Source organism: Vombatus ursinus, unplaced genomic scaffold (genome assembly GCF_900497805.2).
Source record: "Vombatus ursinus unplaced genomic scaffold, bare-nosed wombat genome assembly UNPS02014798.1, whole genome shotgun sequence".
Lineage (NCBI taxonomy): Eukaryota > Metazoa > Chordata > Mammalia > Diprotodontia > Vombatidae > Vombatus > Vombatus ursinus.
Genome location: NW_020954576.1, coordinates 65194672 through 65214158, shown reverse-complemented (window position 1 = coordinate 65214158; position 19487 = coordinate 65194672). Strand labels below are relative to the sequence as shown.

At 36.9% G+C, this 19487-nt stretch overlaps 1 protein-coding gene across 1 annotated transcript in view; it reads left to right on the top strand.

The window, feature by feature from the left end:
- The window catches only part of LOC114049583 (lysosomal-trafficking regulator-like), a 247660-nt gene that overhangs the window by 215534 nt on the left and 12639 nt on the right, over window positions 1-19487 (top strand). The window contains 6 exon segments of the mRNA XM_027870837.1: window positions 2408-2548; window positions 4473-4690; window positions 6344-6574; window positions 7431-7620; window positions 9765-9901; window positions 11740-11838. Of these exon segments, the coding sequence (XP_027726638.1) occupies window positions 2408-2548; window positions 4473-4690; window positions 6344-6574; window positions 7431-7620; window positions 9765-9901; window positions 11740-11838 (1016 nt within the window).

Below are 19487 nucleotides of genomic sequence, written 5' to 3'. Positions count from 1 at the left end.
TCTTTTATTTTATAAGTTGCCATAACTAAAGAACTCATCACCCAGTAGTCAACCAACTAACCTTTATAACATGGTAGAACTTTCTAGAACCTGCCCTCTGATAACAAATCCTTTGTAAATCTGGGATCACCTCTCAACCACTCTTGCTTTACTGAAAGAGTGCAAGTTTTGGCAGGTTCCACCATGTTGCAAAAGTTTCTAAAAAGTACCAGAACTTTCACTGTATTAGCATGGCCTTTGAGAATTCAAGCTTACCTTTACACCATAATAAGGAATTTTGGAGTAGGATGTTTCTGTTGGCTCTTTAGGCCTGCATCTAGAAGCTGGCTTAGAAGTGGTGTAGACTCCGGGGGGGGAGGGGTTGTTTAATAAAATTAAATATACTTTCTTAGAATTATAATTCTGCGACAGTTCTTCTGGAACAACATTTATAACACTGTTAAGTATAAAGCAGAATTCAGAACATGCGTTCATCTTGAAACCCATCCAAAATGAGTTTGAGGGTGAGGAAGGCCAGTATTGTAAAACCAAAAGTGGTTTTGCACATCAACAACCCCCAAGAACAAGGTTAAAATGAAACACAAATTTAAAATAGTTTCTAGGCATTTGTGTAAACCGGTTGGTTTGACAAAAAATTATATCATTAATTTTTATCCACCAAAATGACAGAAAAATCATAGAATCTTGCAGTTGAAAGAGACCTCAGAGGTCATGCAAGAAAGAGACCTCAGAGGTCATGCAACGTCTCACCCAGGGCAATAATATAATTGACAACATCACTGACAGGTTGTGGTTTTCTGACTTCTCATATACATATAATATAGTGGAAAGAATGGATATGAAGTCAAAGGACTCATCATTTTGAGGCTGTACTACTTAGTAGTATGGTATAACTTTGAGCAGGTCACTTTAACCCTCCAAGCCTTAGTAACTTTATCTGTAGAAAAAGATATGGTTAGGTTAGATGATTTCTGAGGTCCCTTCCAATTCTAAATCACACCGTCCTATAAGACATTATTATTACCCTACAGACAGGCAGCCCATTCAGTAATTTGGACAGATCTTATTAGAAAATTTGTCCTTGTTAAAAAAAAAAAATCTCCCTTTAACTTCCTGTCACTGATTCTAGTTTTAGTATTTAGAACTATTTATAAGTTGAATACCTCTTCCATGGAACAAATAGCCCTTGCAATATATTATGATAGCTTTTATGTCCCACATTCAAATGTATTTGTTTAAAAGGCTTTTACCTAATAGCTGAGGGAAAAGATGGAAGTATTAAACCTTTTTTCTTATCAGCTTCATCTGAGTTACAGATCCTTATTAAATAAGTCAACAAGGGAGATTGTTAAAAGGTAGCCAAAATAGATTTTTAAAATTCTGCTAGGTAATAGAAAATTAAACTCCCTTCTATTTAGTTTATTTCATTTAATAGTTATTCATTCATTTTCAGCAGTGTCTGACTCTTCATGACCTCATATGGGGTTTTCTTGGCAGGGATACTGCAGTGGTGTGCCATTTCCTTCTCCAACTCATTTTACACAAGAGCAAACTAAGGCAAGCAGGGTTAAGTGACTTGCCCAAGGTCTCACAGCTAATAAGTGTCAGAGGCCAGATTTGAACTCAGGAAGATGGGTCTTATCTTGACTTCAGGCCCAGCGTTCTATCTACTGGGCCACCAGGCTGCTAGCATTTAATAGGATGCACTTTAAATAAACTGTGTTCAAGAAGTCAGTTTCATTATAAAAAATTAATAAATTGAAACTTAGCAAGCCAAATTAGTATATTTAGGAATCTAATAGATTGTGGAATTTTTTTGTCAGAGCTAACATCATTGCTTCTTTGAGATGCTGCCCATGATTATTATAGTAACTAAAATTTTGATAGATTTTTTTTTTCCTGAGTAAAAGTTGTCTTAGAAGAAACTAAAATTCTTGGCTATCATCAACAACCAGGATGAAACAAATATGTGACTATATAGAATTTGGGGTTTTAAATTGTGAGCAATTTTATTCTGTAAAGCCTAAAAGTTTGAATTTTCAAAACGAATACATCCAACAGTGGATAGTGTCCATTGTTTCAAAATGGAAATAAAAAAATCAGGATTTCACCTAATTACAGTTTTTGATTTTCATTTTATTTTTCATTATAAAAACAGCATGATAGAGGTTAAAAACTAATTAACATAGGGCTCCCAAAGTGCCATTTATCTTAAAACATTTCCAAAGATATGATATATTTGATGCTGAGAAATTAATCACCCTTTTTTTTTAAACTGCTGACTGAGCTAGAGGAATGTATTTTTCTTTAATCATTTGAAGTAATAAAACAATATTCATTAAAAATGGCCTACCAGTGGAAACAATACTTTGTAATTGTAACTAAATTACTTTAATTTACTTTGTAGACCAAAGTTTTGATATACCAGACAGGACCTTTCATTCTACAAATACAACTTGGCGTCTCTCATCTTTTGAATCCATGACTGATGTAAAAGAACTAATCCCAGAGTTTTTCTATCTACCTGAGTTCTTGGTTAACCGAGAAGGTAAGGTATCAAATAATTTTAAATTGATATTTTTATGAGAGTATTCCCAGGTTAGGTGTTGGCAAATTGTGATTGGCTAGATGACAAATGGGAAAAGGATTTAAAAGTAGAGGATAGTATAGAGTTACACTGGTTCACCAAGGGGTTGGGATAGAGAGGAGAATAGAGTGTAACCATTATAATAAGAGTTATTGGCCTGCAAAAGACCTAAGTAATGGAAGGGATGGGAGTCATGACAAAGATAAATAATAGATCTAGGGGTATGGAATGATAAAATTTTATGATCAGATAAAGGAGTTTTAAATTCATGAACATGGCAGTGGAGCACTTATGGGTAATGACAAGATCAAGGATATAACCATCTCCATGGATAGTGGAGGTCAAGTGGAAGCGTGGATCATCTAAAATGAAGAACTGAGAAGCTAGGGTATCTAAGGGAATATTGATAGATATATTAGAGTCCTCTAGTATGAGGAACAGAGTTGTGATGGAAAGGAAATTTGTGAGCTAGGCAATTAACTCATTGAGAAAGGAGAGAGAATGTTTGGGACTTCATAGCTGATAGTTACCAGGATCTGGATTGGTGATGAATTTTTATTAAATGATCCTCAGAGGAAGAGAGGTTACTAAGCAATGGTAATAATGGGAGGGTATGGAAGTGGCTGTAGGAGGAACAAGGAATATTGACTCCTCTACCGTGACTATTGATTTGAGGAGTGGAAGGAGGTATAAATGAAAAGTGCAAGTAGTACAGGAAAGGGTGGCCAAGGGCCAATTCTTAGGAAAGGCCAGAAGGTGGAAGAAGTGAGGAAGGAAAAAGTTTAAGATGAAAGGAAGTTTATTAATTCTTGAGAAGGCATTTCAGAGAGCACAGTGGAATGAGTTAGACATCATAGGGTAGGCTTGAGGGGGATGAGAGTAAGAGACTGAGCAATTAGGGTAAGGAACAAGGTTTATACACAGCCAGTCCAGGATTCAGAAACACTGGAATGAGGCGAGGATAAGGGAATAAATCATTCCATTGAGGAATGACCTCAGGCAGAGCATGATTGACTGAAGAGAGATCCATTGAGGAAGGCATGTGATTAGAGTGTTGAAGGTTCTCCTTTAAGGTCCATCTTTATGGCAAGTGGTGATATCGCATCCTGAGAGACCACCTCACAGCACTCAGGAACAGGAAGCACACATGTGCCCCAAGGAGACTAGGATGGAGATAGGAGGTGATAATATGAGTCAGGCAAGCTAAAGAAGCTGCTAAGGGCAAGAATGGAATCCTGAAGCTGGTGGCCTGGCCTGGTCCCTGAGAAGGTAGCAGGAGCACTGAAGAGGGCTGGAAAAAGGGGCAAAGCTGGAAGATAGTTGGCAACTTGAGCAATATTCTTTTACCTGAAAATTCAGAAATTTTACCAGAAAATTCAGAAAGACTTTTAATGTTTCTCTGAAACCATGATTCTTAACAATCTATCCAGTATCAAAAGAGTAACTTTAGAAAGTTTTAAATGATAATAGCATTAATAAACTCAGAAATACATCAGAGCTCAAACAGGATTCAATGTATATTTCACAACTGAACATCTATCTCATTATTTCCTGCATTTGGAAATCTGACTGGTGACCTTGTTGTAACAGCTCTTTACTTTTGTTCTCTTTGATTGCAGAGTAGTAGAAGGATAAGGCTACAAGATATCCAAACACATTATGATGCCATTTGTTCACATAGCATTGTGTAAGGTAGTTCGGTGACCAGTGGTGGTGCTTAATATTTCTTACTCACCAATAACTTCTTTGTTTTAGCCTTTTTCAGGTAATAGAAGAAATACAGTAGATTTTCAGATTCTTGACATCGAGGATATGGATTGGATAGTATATGTCTTCCTATAAATGAATGTCATTAGTGTAAAATAACTTACTTTTCTTTTTTTAGGTTTTGATTTTGGTGTCCGCCAGAATGGTGAACGAGTTAATCATGTCAACCTTCCCCCATGGGCTCGTAATGATCCTCGTCTTTTTATCCTCATACATCGACAGGCTCTGGAGTCTGACCATGTGTCTCAGAACATTTGTCAGTGGATTGATTTAGTATTTGGGTATAAGCAAAAGGGCAAGTCTTCTGTTCAAGCCATCAATGTATTCCATCCGGCTGTAAGTGTCTTCTGTTTCTGTTGCACAGAAGCTAACTCTTTTTTTAATTTTAGTTGTCAAGTATGTTCCTTTGAAATATTTAAGTTATCCCCAAAAGAGAGAAATTAAGAAAGATATTGTGGTTCACTTAGATTTTGACCAAGGATTTCTTCAGGTTTTAACGTCAGAAGCAAAGACTAGTAAAATAAGTATCACTCATTTTCTTTATTGTATAGATAATAGATAATATTTATATTATAGATAGATCATTCTGTACACATACCTTCCCCAAAGTAATAGAAACAAGTTTAACGTGATTTTTATAGCAAACTTGGCTAAAATGTGAGTAAAAATTAAGACATTTATAATATTGAACTTCTTTAGTATTAAAAAGCCAACATTTACATAGAGAATAAGGTTTGGATTGTTTTTTTTTAATGCATTATTATTTTAGTGATTGAATCCCACAGGGAAAATTGGCTCTAAGATGGAATTTTTTTGATGACACATATAAGAATTCTCACATTACCTTCCAGAAACAGAAGTCAGAAACTTTCTTAAAGCATAATCTCTGCATTCAGTTCTTCTCTATGAACTTTGAAGTTATTCATGTAGCACTTCACATGAAACATTCATGTTATTTTGAAATATAACATACAACTGATTCCAATTTCAAAGGGCATTTTCCCTGACTGTAGACTAACATCCAACCAATACAAAATATACAGTTGCTTCAGGTATTCACCAAAAATCAGTTATCTGAAAGAGCCAATATGAAATGCTTTCCTAATAGAATTTACCTGTTCAGTGGTATCTATCATACTACTCTCATTTATCAAATGCTTAATGTGGAACATCACAACAAACTGAATTTTGCTCAGACCTTACTTGAATTTCAGAACATGGTAAGCCAAATAAACACAAAAAAGGTAGGATTTATATATAAAGTTTTATGACTATTAATTCCAAAGTGGATGTTTGAAGGTCGTTTAATTTTTGAAACTACTTTAAAATTTTGTTTAGAAACCAAAGAAAATTGTATATGAGACTTTACTTATGTAAATGAATTATATATTTATTAAATGCTAAGGGAGTTAGACTGTACTGCTAGAGGAATATACTCAAAGTGAATTTGACCTGTACTCAGTATTTATCCTGTCCTGATTTATCTTTAAAACACATACATATAAATTGAATATAATAGGTTATAATACCAATAAATAAAATTTAATAGCACTTTATATTAAAGAACTGACTTTTTTCATTAAAAATCTTCCAGTGAATGCCAGTTCACATCTCCATTGGTTGTCTACCTGTACTTCATTTGACTTCACTATACCCCTTATCTGTCTGAACAATACAATTAAACAAAATGAGATGTTTTCTGAGCTTTACATGGAAAGGCATCCTTTTACTCAAATCTCTAATTACATTTTTAAAAATATTACAATACCAACATCACACATAACATTTCTCAGCCAGGGTTATCATTTCTGATTTTTTTGAGGTAAGTGGTGATTGATGAAAGGATTAAAAACACTTTAATTTTGGACCATGAGTAGTTCAAAATTAAACCATCACTTAAAAGAATGAAACGACATTGGAAATTTAATGTGAATGTTTTTCTGTTTGGTTTTGTTTTATGTACTGCTTGTCTTTTCTTTTACCCCTCAGACATATTTTGGAATGGATGTGTCAGCAGTTGAGGATCCAGTTCAGAGAAGAGCACTAGAAACCATGATTAAAACCTATGGTCAGACCCCTCGACAACTGTTCCACACAGCACATGCAAGCAGGCCCGGATCCAAACTTAGCATCGAAGGAGAACTTCCTGCTGCTGTAGGGTTGTTTGTACAGCTTGCTTTCAGGGAAACCCGAGAACCTGTCAAAGAAGTTATCTATCCAGTATGGGTTTTTTTAAATGTGTAAATGCCTATTCCATTTTGCATGTGATGAGTTAGTATTGAACAACTAACATTTAAATAGTTGTGCTATTTTAGACTACAGATTTGCATCAGACAAAATATTAGGCTTTGCAAAGAATTGTGGGAGATAAAGAAAACAAAAGGGTAGACACTGGGAAGAGCCACCAATCTTGATTCCTAGCAACATCTACATTCTCTGGGGGATTAAGGAACTTTTTCTTCTCTCTGTTCAGTTGTCTCTGTTCAGGTGTGTTTCTCTACCTTAGTTAATGCTATTCCTTTTGCCTAGAAAGTCCTCCGCTGTCCGCTTAACCTATCCAGATCTTAATCATACCTATCCTTCAATGTCCTGTTTAAATTTCATGTTCTCCATGAAGCCTTTACTGACAACTTCAGCCCACATTGAACACTTTTTCTGACTTCCACTGTACGTAATGTCAGTATTGCACAACTATCAATTTATTAGATCCATTTTTCTGTACTGTAGATTGGCACATTAGTTCATTGTATGTGATTTTACCACATAATCATTTCATTTGCCTATCCCCCAATAGAGTTATTACAGGTTTATTTTGTCTTTATATTACCCATGATGATCAATAAGGCCTAAAGTTCTTCACATTAGCTAGCCCCAAACCAATAGAAAATGCAAATCAACAATTATAATTGTTTTACTATGTATTACATACTAGATACAATGCAAAGAAATGTAAGAGTCCCTTCTGTCAAGGATCTTACAATCTAATTGTGTTGTATCACAGTTCAGTTTTCAATCTGAGGGTAAATGATGTAGTGTTTTTTTACATTCTTACATTTCTCCTTTTCCTGGTTTCTAGAGTCCTTTATCATGGATAAAAGGCTTAAAATGGGGTGAATATGTAGGTTCCCCAAGTGCTCCTGTACCTGTTGTCTGCTTCAGCCAGCCACATGGAGAGAGATTTGGTTCCCTTCAGGCTCTGCCCACCAAAGCTATCTGTGGTTTGTCCCAAAAATTCTGCCTTCTGATGATATACAGCAAAGAGCAAGGTAAAAACAAAACCTGGAAAGTTGTTCTTCACATAATTCTTCAAGTGATCAAAACTCTTATAGCATAAATATATTTTTAGTCTATTTATCTAAGTCTTTGGTAAACTGTTCAACTTTACAATTATTTAATGTTGAATAGAAGAAAGTGTCAACTATCATTTTTAAAATGAGAAATTTACAGAAGAAAGAAAGGAATAATTATAGTTACCAGAATGAAGATGTTATTATTTTAATGGAAACAGTTTTTATTTTTTAATCTTGACCTTCCTTACCCCTGTAATAGCACACGCAGCAGATTTAATACCTTGAGATAATGTCAAAGAGGAGAGAGTCATTGATGAAAAAATAGGTGCTGGGTAATTAAAAAAAAAAAGTTTTTTTCACTTTATATTCAGATCCCTCACCCTAAAAACAGTTTTGCCCTTCTAAAAAAACATGGTTTGTGAATCCCTGTGCTTGTAATTCACCGAAAGTGGTAGAAGCATTCTTCACGCTTTCTAGATACTAACTTGATGTTGGTAAACTAAATGTATTTATTAAATGAAATATTTTCCCCTACACATTTTCTCTCTCTCTCTCTTTCTCTCTCTTTTTTTTTTGTTTGTTTGATTTTTGCTTTTTGGTGAGGCAATCAGAATTAAGTCACTTGCCCAGGCTCACACAGCTAGTCAGTGTAAAATGTCTGAGGTCACATTTGAACTCAGGTCTTCCTGACTCCAAGGCTGGAGCTCTATCTACTGTGTCACCTACCTGCCCTTACACATTTTCTCTTGTGCAAAACTATTCCTTACCCACTGGGAGACTTTGAAAAACTAAAATGAGTTATCAAGGGGTGGTGAGACCTGTCCTTCTCTAGTAATCTGTAGGAATAATATAGGCACCCATCTGTACATAATGAGTTGTATATACAATTCTGCCTGAAGGTAAAAACATGGACTAGTGATCTTAAGATGTCACTGCTAGCCTTAGGCTTCTATGATTTCATCAGCAGTCTCATGTAATGATGAATCCAGTAGGAATATCTTCAGTAATTTAAGGAAAGACAGTATAAGTGGTAATTTCAGTCTTTGTTTAATTTCTTTCATGAGCAGTAACTTTTCCTGTTTATGTTGCTGTTTCATTTAGTCATACAGTGTAAATTCTTAAATAAATAGTGTAAGTCCTGCTCCTAAATTGAATCAGTGCTAAAGTATTTGGCCATTAATTACAGGGGGTTAATCATACAGTAATATAATTTTTATGAAAAGGAAGTTGACCTGCTTTAGAAAATAATATACTTTTTATTTACTGCAGTTGAAAGATGAGAATATTTATTGTATATATTTGTCAGGTCTCATGCTTTGTAATTTCATTAACAATCAGTATTTGGAATTACGCTCAACAATATATTATGTATATTTATTTAATGTGCTATTAAATTCTTTCCAGATTCACCATTCAAAGAGGTTTTAGGATTAGCTCTGTGTATAATGTGTTGCATTAACTACATTTATCGTAAGTTATAAACTATGATGAAATTTGCACCAGAAAGGAAAAGGAAAAAGATTACTAAATCTTCATCCCTAAAGACACATGCTCAAGTTTTTTTTTTTAAGTTAGCACTTATGAATTAAGTATCTTTATTGTAGATTTCTGTGGTAAAAGATAAATAGATCTTTGTAGTTGAGAGTATTAAGTTATACCTTCCCAAGGTAGAAATTGCTTCATTCTTACTGCATTAATTTTGTCTTTGCTATATTTGTCTTTAGCCATACTTGTTAATCAGTAAGGCATGCTTAGAAGGTTATTTAAATACATTATTTGGTTCATATTAAAGACAAATGCAGCTGAATGTCCAAAGACTGATAGAGTGAAAATCATATTACTGTTGCTTGTGTAAAAATTTGTGTTAAAAATCTTATCACTGTTGCTTATAAGAAAACAAAACGTTGTAGTTCTGAACCAAGTCCTGTCTAAATACTACAGGAGTAGTATTTAATAAGTACAGTGACCCAACATAAATACTTTCATCTGCTTCAATTCGTTATCTTAAGCATGTCATTATTGTGCTAAGGTATTTAATCTTCAGTCTTTGTATGTGCCAATTCTTACGGCTTCTAAATCAAATAAACAGTGACAGTTTATGTGTGTTGTCTCTGCTTAAGGTGTGAGAAGCATGAACAGTACTGACATTCAGTGGTCTGCCATTTTGAGCTGGGGTTATGCAGATAACATTTTAAGACTGAAGAGCAAACAAAGTGAGCCTCCAGTGAACTTCATACAGAGCTCTCAACAGCACCAAGTAAAAACTGTTTAATGAAATATATTTTAATTTTTTTCATGTAATGCTTTTAAAATAACTCATTGGGAGCAGTAATTATTAACTTTATTTCACTTGAGTTCCAAAAACTGATGGTGCACTTTCCTTACATTGGTGATATCATTTCCTCTGTTTCCATTCCCATTATATCCTTTAAATCTGTTTTCTACCAACTTTTCATGAATTATCATCATAATTGTTATACTTTTATTCCATGTCAGTAGTACCACAGGTTCTTAACCAAATAATTAGTCTCTTCTCAATGAATGGTTGTCATGGTGACAAATGTTATTTGTCAATAACTATAATTCAATATTTAATTCTTTGTTTTTCTCAGATGACCTACATCAATTTATGCATTAATGTCCACTTCTAAGTAAACCACAAATCTGAATTTTTTCAGTGATACTTTTTTTTGGGAGGTGGGGCGAGACAATCGGGGTTAAGTTACTTGCCCAGGGTCACACAACTAGTAAGTGTCAGGTGTCTAAGGCCAGACTTGAACTCGGGTCCTCCTGACTCCAGGGCCAGTGCTGTTCACTGAGCCACCTAGCTTCCCCTTCAATGATACTTTCTATGGTCACTTCTAATCCCATTTTTCCAAGTTCTAAGATATGCAAAATACAGTACTTTCTATCTCTTCATGAGTATTACATGTGTTCCTATTCATTTTAGTACTTTGAAAGCAAATGAAGTCTTTAAAAAAATCTTTTTTAAAAAATCTTAAATAAGTCATCTGAAATTCCCTCTGAGTTTACTGTCTTTATGTCTGTCATTTTGGTTATGTAGAAAGACATATTTAATTCCCTGTGTTCTCCCCTTCAAACGAGAGTACAATTAATAATAAATACCTTTTTTTCCTCTGGAATTTACATGATTTTGTTTTCCTCTAGTGATAAATTTCCTTATGATAACATGTCAGCTTATTTCATATATTTATGGCCCTGTAAGATAGTTATGTGCCTACTACTGCTGGTGTCACTATTGGCTCTTCATGGACTTAGGGACTTCAAAACAACTTTTTTTTTCATTTCCATGTTTAAGACAGAAGGAATTTTGGCACTTCTCCCCTAAAACAATTCTTAATAACTTTCTTTCTCCTATGGTACCACTTATTAATTCTTTGGAATTATTATTTGTAGTAAATTGAGGTACTGTTTGTCAAAAAGAATACATTTTTAACACATTTTTCCACCATTACAATTTTGTGGAAGTATTGTTAAGTATTTAGATACATTTAATCCAAGATAAAATTCATTTAGATTCCCGGGGTCAACTAACCACATGCCCACAAGGTCATCCTATTTTGTTTAAAAAAATTAGTGCATGTATACAAAAATGTAGGGTAATGTCAGGCAATAAGCACTTTTTATGTACTTACTAGGTGCCAGACACTGTGTTAATACTGGAGGTACAAAGAAAGGCAAGAATACAATCTCCACCCTCAAGGAGCTCATGTTCTAATGAGGGAGGTAACATCTCAACAGCTACTTTCATACAAGATATATACAGGGTAAATGGGAAGTAATCTCCAAGGAGATGCATTAGGAAGAGGAAGGAAAAAATGGAGAGATGGACTAGAAAAGGTCTCATCAGAAGTGAACTCTACAGTCCTCTGGCACCAAGCTTGTTTTACAACTAAAATGGTTTGCCTTTTGTTATCATATAAGTATATGTATGTATCAAAATTAACATCACTTTACTAATTTCAAGTATTTAAAGCATACATGGGTAAAAAACACAGTTGTGAGAAAAAATAACTGAATTATAGGAAATTATGTTTTTAAAATGATAATATTTTTATTTTATTACTTTTTAAGGTAACCAGTTGTGCTTGGGTACCAGACAGTTGCCAACTGTTTACTGGGAGCAAATGTGGTGTCATCACAGTCTACATGAATAGATTCACAAGCAGTACGGTATGTATGTTTATTAAGCCAAATTAACTGGTCTTTGTTTTATCAGCAATGAGAGAAGTATTTTGTTCATTGTAGCTTATTTGATATATAACTCTTAAAAGGGGAATGTAAGTGTTCAATCATGAAAAGTTTTTGAACTAGTTCCTTTAAAATGTGAGAAAAGCAACTCTTTGGATTTAGGTTGTGAAATTATTACCAAATCAGTAAAGAAGTATAAGATGTTCCTTTTAGTAAAGAAACATCTTTTGAATGAGGTCTTATTTTATGTCTTCTTCATTGAATGAAGGAATGGTTGGATAAATGAATGAAAACCATTTTAAAAACATTTACTCTATGCTAAGCACTGTGCTCAGTGTCGGGGTACAAATACAGTAGTAAGATAGTACCTGGCCTAGAGGAGCTTACATCCTGTTGGGGAAGACAACACATGAAGAGGTGGGGTGGCCAGGACCAGTTGATTTACTCTTTGCAGAGACAGCGGTAGTGTTGATTTAATTATAGTTTTCAGAGTAAGAGATAGAAAGTAGGGGAAGTGTGTACTCAATAATGGGGAAGAAAGCAGCCAGGAGGAAGGTGGGGCCAGGGAGGGCAAAATCCAGTGGCTTAGATTCTTCAGCACATGATCTCTGATGATCTGGTTTGGAGGGTAGAGTAGTGGCTAAGGTGAAGATCCCTTTCCCTCATACACACAAACACACACATATTCCACTGCCCTTAGATCATGTTGGAGTCTTCAGTATAATTCAGTAGGTGTTAAGTCCTTGCCCCATGCTATGTGCTAGCAGTATATATGTGTGTGTATATGCATGTGTATCTTTCACAAAAGTGAAACAGTTCCTACTTTCACAGAATATCTGCTTTGCTGGGTGATGGTGATGGGGATGGAGATGGACATAGGATACTACTAGGCAGTTTGAGGAAGAAGAGAGAGTAGCCCCAGCACCTGAGGATATCAGGAAGATCATCTCAGAGGAAGTAGTGTATGAGCGAAGGGTTAAGAAAGGTGAAGATGAGACTGTATGGGTGAAGCAGGAGACAGTATTAGTTAAGAGGAGGAGCCAAAACACCATTCTGACTCGAGTGTAGAGTGAATGAAGGGGAGTAATGTGAAATAAGAATGGAAGCAAGGGAGAGAGGAGCTGGAGTATAGATGACTTTAAACGCTGACTTAACAAAGGTGTATTTTATAATGGAAGCAGTAGAGAAGGAGCGAGGGCTTTTTCAGGATAGAAGTGTCATGGTCAGACCCTTGCCTTGGGAAGAGTGTTTTGACATCTCTGTGGAGGATTAGATTGGAGAGGGGAGAGATCTAAGGCAAGGAGATCATTGGTAATGTGAGGGTAGAGGACAGGAAAGAATCGAGGATGTCTTTGAGGTTACTTCCCCTCAGACACATCTTCCTCACTTCCTGCTACTGTCAAGGGCATCACCATCTTCCCGGTCATCTAGGCTCACACCCTAAGGGTCATCCTTGACTCCCCGCATCTTCCCGGTCATCTAGGCTCACACCCTAAGGGTCATCCTTGACTCCCCGCATCTTCCCGGTCATCTAGGCTCACACCCTAAGGGTCATCCTTGACTCCCCGCATCTTCCCGGTCATCTAGGCTCACACCCTAAGGGTCATCCTTGACTCCCCGCATCTTCCCGGTCATCTAGGCTCACACCCTAACTCCCCTCATCTTCCTAGTCATCTAAGCTCACACCTTAAGGGTCATCCTTGACTCCTCTCTCTCATTCCCCATATATAATCTGTTGCCAAGTCCTGTCCTGTCCCATAATACCCAATTCATCCCATTCTCTGAGACAAAGATGTTTGACCATGAGTAACAAAAAATAACCATGTACATAACTACTATTTATTCCATAACTAAACCCTGACAGCTATTCATAGTCATTGCAGAAGGGGATTCCTGTATCCAGTGAAAGGCTGGACAAGATGATTATCTCTAAAGTGCTTCCCAAAACATTGAGGCTACAATAACAACGCATTGTGAAAGAGGAATTTTTTTTATTGGGATCAAGATACTACATCTCGAGGATTGAGGGGAAGGACATGTTTCTTTGGATAAGGAGCTCTGCCGTTTTTCTCTCGAGTTGCTACTCCCAGCAGATCGGGGTGAGCACAGTGATAGGGAAAAAACCCAGTACCTCACAATACTTATGTGACATCTTTCATTGACATAACTTTCCCATATGGTGTTTGGGAGAAGAGGCATCAGAGCCAGTTTGCATGGCAGTTCATAAGGCATCTGAATCAGAAGGAGCCTGGGCATGGTTTGAGTCCCCTTTAACATTAACTTTGTGGCCCCTGGTAAATTCTTTAATCTTGGTCTCAGTTTCATCATCCATAAAATGGAGATATGTAGTATGTTACCTCGTAGGCTGTCATAAGGAGGGAAATGTACTGTATGGTAAGCAGTTGGCAAACATTAAAGCCTTGTATGAGGCAGAGTGCCAAAAGATTGACTCTGGAGTTAGGGAGACAAGGATTCCTCTGACATATGCCAGCTATGTGACTTTGGGCAAGCTGTTTAACCTCCTTCTAGCAAGACTGTCAGTTACAAGTTATCTGTTATCAGTGAAGCAAATTTCTATGCTTCTGGTTCCCCATCATTATAAAATCACAAGTTCAAACCTCTGCTTCCTCTCCATAAAAAACAAATCATAAATATCACCTGTTGTTATTTTTATTGGGAAATGCCACCCATCACAATGATGGCACATCAACGGGGATAAGGACTACATTAAAAAGACAGTCACTTTGAGAATCAGATTGAGTAGTATAAATATTTATCTCCCAAGTAGTACCTGCATTATAGTTCCCTGTTCTCATACAGATTTGTCCACCTCTCAGCTAAGCTCAGACCCCAGGATTTTGACATGCTGATGACATCTTGGTACCAACCTGGCCTCCACCATACTTGGATCCTTTGTAGGAAGGGGGTAAAAAGAAGAATAGCAGATGCCCAGAAGTTCACAGGAAACAAAATCCAAGACAGCAACAAAACTTGGGCTTTGGATGACTGTGTATAAATAGCATAAAGTATGAGTAACAACAATGTAAAATTAGAGAGCTTAACACATAGAGACAAGTTTTACCTCATCGGTATCACTGAAACTTATGCCTGGAATATGACTCTTGACGAGTATATACTACTCAAAAGGAACAGAATAATTAAAGAAGGATGGGACGATCATATTGCTTTGCACTATTACGAAGATATATATTTTATGTGGGGAAATTCAGGAACCAAAGAAGGAATAAGAAATATGATGGAATTTGGATGAAGATTAGCAGAGGCAGAAGCAAACTGTCATTGGTATATGCTACTGTTCTCTTGAAAGAGCAAAATAGATGAGGACTTTGAAAAACAGATCACCAAGCCTGGCACAGTAATATGATTCAATAGCGAAAGGGGACTTTTAAGTATCCAGACAATCTACTGGAATCCAGACATCTCTTTCTGCTGAATAATTGGCAGTAACTAGCAATTTCTTGACTTTATGAAAATTTCATTCTTCAAAAGGTGGAGAAAGCAACAATGGGAACTTCTAGACTAGACTTGATATTTACCAACATGGAGGAACTGGTTTCTGGGATACAAATAATGGGGTGTGTGGGTATGTTTGATTAATTTGAGGAAAGCCAGGCTTTTCCAACATGTATTTTATGTTTAGGGAATAGAAATGATTCTATAAGGGAAGTCAGCCCAGGAGGGATGGGAAGTTCTCAAGAATGAAATTCAGAAAACACAAAAAGAAACAATTCTGATGAAAAGGAAAAAGACAAGTTTCCTAAAGAGACCAATGTGGATACACAGTGAATTCACTGACTACGTTAAATTTTTAAAACTCGTGTGTAGGAAAAAAAAAATAAATTAACAGAAAAAAGGTGGAAGTACAAGTGACGGAAGTCAAAGAAGCATGGCATGATCCTATGAGAATCATGGCAGGAGTACTAAAATTCAGATTGGGCCATGGTTGTCAAGGAAAACCAAGAAAAATAAATAGTGGGAGGGGAAACAGTAGCTATATTAGAGAAAGAAGGAAAGAGTGGATTACTGCTAAGTATGAAAGGGGTGATGATAACAGACAACAGGAACAAGGCAAGATTCACCCTTTGTTTTGCTTTTGTTTTCTCTGCTGAAGAGAGTCATCTTGGGCCTACAAGGAAAATAGCAAAAATTACTACTATGGAGTTGATTCTTAAGTAGGAAAATAGTACAAAAAGAGAACCCAGCTGCTTTTGATGAATTCCAGTCACCATGCCCAGAGGAAATACTGGAAAAAACTTACAGGCACAATTGCTGAATCACCATTAGTGAAAGAATGTGGTGAATGAGAGAACCCTAGCACTGGAGCGGGGCAAATACCTTGAGATTCAGAAAAGAATGAAATAGGTAAATGAAGCTGGAAAGATAGGTAGGAGCCAAGTTTTTAAGGCCTTCAGAAGCCAAATAGAGGAATCAATATTTTTTCCTACAGGCAGTAACAAACTACCAGAGTTCAGTGACTAGAGGAGTCACATAGTCAGACCCGATCCTAAGAAAAATCACTTTCTCAATTTTGTGGAAGATAGATTGAAGTGAGAGAGATTGGGAGATGAGTCAGTAGGTTATTATAATAGTCCAAGTGAGAGGTAATGAGGACCTGAACTAAGGTGATGGCTATGTTAGTATTGAGAAGGGGAGAGATGCACAAAATATTGTAAGGTATAATTCTAGGCAAGATTGGTCCACTAATTGTATATGTGGGTGAGAGAAGTAAGGAATCAAGATCACAATCTGAGAAACTGGTAAAATGGTGGGGCTCTTAATAGAAACAGGAAATTTTAGTAGAGGAGTGGGTTTGGAGAGAAAGATAATGAGTTCTGATTTGGACCTGTTGAGTTTGTATCTATGGCCTATCCAGTTCAAATGCTCAATAGACAGTTGGTAATGAGGGATGGTCAGGGGAGAGATCATATATATAGATCTGGGAATCATCTGCATAGATGAGGTTATTGAGCTCATATGAAAATGGAGAGGGGGTATATTTAAGAGTTTTGAAATGAAGAGAAAGCAAAAGAGAGTGCTCATGACAAATAGCCTCAATTTTCTTAGTAAAGTAAAAGACAAGATCCTTCACTTAAAGGGGTCAAGGAAGTTATGAGGGAGAAAAAAGGTTTAAAACAGCCTCTGGGGAGTTGGGGATGAGAATCCATTAGGGAAGAGTAAAAGAGATGGCCTTGCTAAAGTGAGAACCTATTCAGATTAAATAAAATAAATTTGTAGTACCTTAAGTGACTTCCTCTAGCTCTATTTGACAACATCTCAAAGGGAGTAAAGGAGACAGGTGGTGGAAGTAATCCAGGAGTGATGTTTGGAAAGGGATAAGGAGTAATAGGATACAGGAACAAGAGATTCAAGAGTAGAATTCATTGTGAGTTGGATTGGGGAATTATAGGTTGAAATAAGGGAGGAAAGTAAAATCAGAGCAGGAGTAAAGATCTGAGAAGGTACTGAGAAGTAGGAGGTTTGGAGACTGCAATGAGAACAAAGAGTAAGTTTAGGAAGGATAAGACCTAGGAGGCTGTGGTCAGTTAAGAAGAATATCAGTTTTTGATCCTGGAAGTGGAACACTTGTGGATAATGGTGTGATTTAGCACATGACCATCCCTGTGCATGGCCAAGATGGAGTAGGGATTTGAAGAGAGTAAGGAACTAGAAGGTTATGATATTTGAGGGAATGTCAGGATGAATGTTGAAGGTCAGTTAGTATAAATGCATGAGTTGGGGAAGGGGGAAAAGACAGTGAGCTGGGTACTGAACTTGAGAAAGGAGGGAAATGGCCGGGGTCAGCCAGTCAACTGGCATTTATTAAGCCTTTACTACTTGCCAGATGCTGTGCTCAATGCTGAGTATATAAATTCTAACAGAAAGACAGCCCCTGCTCTCAAAGCACTTATATTCTAATGGGGGAAACTACACATAAAAGGAAACTGAAAAGGGGTTATGGGAGAGAGACATGATAGAGAAGTCCAGAGGAAAACAGCCTGCTGGGAAAAGAAGAAATGACTGGCTTGGACACCCACCTTAAATGGAAGTTCTGGGAAGAGCACTCTACCCTCCAGTCAGAGGAAAGGGCCCCAAGGGCAGAGGTACGGTACTTTGGAGCTATGAGATTGTGAGTGCCAGAGCTGAAGTGAAGTCCAGAGGAGTGAATTCTGGTAGGAAATGGAGAAGTGGCACTCTCCTTCAATGGAGGTTCTGGGAGGAAGCCTCCCACGATAGCCAGCCATGTGATCTGCATTAGATAAAAAATTGTGCTCGTGTGCACTTCAGAGGAGAAGGCGCTGAGTGACAGTGACAAAGGGAGAGGCAAAGTAGAAATGGGGGGCAAGGAGCTTTAGGACTAGTAAGACTGAAGGAATTAGGGAAGGGGCTACTAGTTTCTAGAGAGGATGGCCAGGAATACAATAACATCTGGGTCTCTGCGATTATTTGTAAATTAGGAAGAGTACAAAAGGAAGACATTCACAATGAAGAGAAGTTTGTTTGAGGAGAGAGACAGACAAGAGGTAGCATGGTCCAGTCAAGTCAGACCACCACCATCACCTCCTCTGACACTGATGAAAGTAACCCAGGAGCCTGAAAAAGCCTTGGAAATAGCAGCCTCCCCTTCCTCCAGACCACGAGCCCTGCTTCCAACTCCAGCCAATTCTGAAAATAATCACTGTGGAGAAGAGGTCTACCTCTGTTAACCATCACCAAAATGAGCTAACTGTAGGTAAACCCAAGCACCCCACAGACCAGCAGACCTGCTTCCAACCAGAGCCACCATCCCAGGGAGAAACCACTGAGATGTGACCAGATAACTACTTTCTTGGGGCAGTGCAGCCACAGACACTGAAGACCCAGAAAAGAAAATTTTCACCACCCGAGCCCTTGGAAGTGTCAAATGGTTAAGATTTTGTCAGTGGAAATGTCATCAAAGATCTGCTTTGTCACACACTAAGGACCATGAGATCTTTCCATCTGACTTGCAGCCAAAACCTTTCTGTGTGTTTTCTCCCCTAATAAAAGTGCTCCTTCAGACCAGGGGACTATCTTATTTTTCATTTATATCCCCAGCACTTACCACAGTGCTTTGCATATAGTAAGACTTTAAATACTTTTTCATTCATTGTTCATTGATTCATTCACTCAAATATCATTGAATGGAAATTCCTGTAACACTGTCCTATTCTACTTATGTGAGAGCTTATATGATCTAAGCACAAAGTTGGTAAAAGTATCATAAAGTAAAATACTAACTTTACCAATCCATTATTTTTTCACTATGACCAGTGTATTAAAAGGAAAGGGAAATCATGTATCTTTTATGTAAACAATAGTTCTAGAAGTTTAATGCAAAGCTTATATTATGTCTTACTCTGAGTCACCATCCTGAGGGATTTATGTCTAAGGTATTTTGTTCCAGCTCAGCAAATGCTAAAGATTCTACTTTTTCACCTTTAGCTTGTTAGAAAGTAAACTATGTCTGTGTCTATGTTAAGAAAAGCATTTTTACATGGAAAAAGAGCTTTTGGTTTGCTTAAGTTAGCGATGAATAGCACTCATATTTCTCTTTTGGTGAGTATAGATTAAGGAGTCTTAATATTAATGTT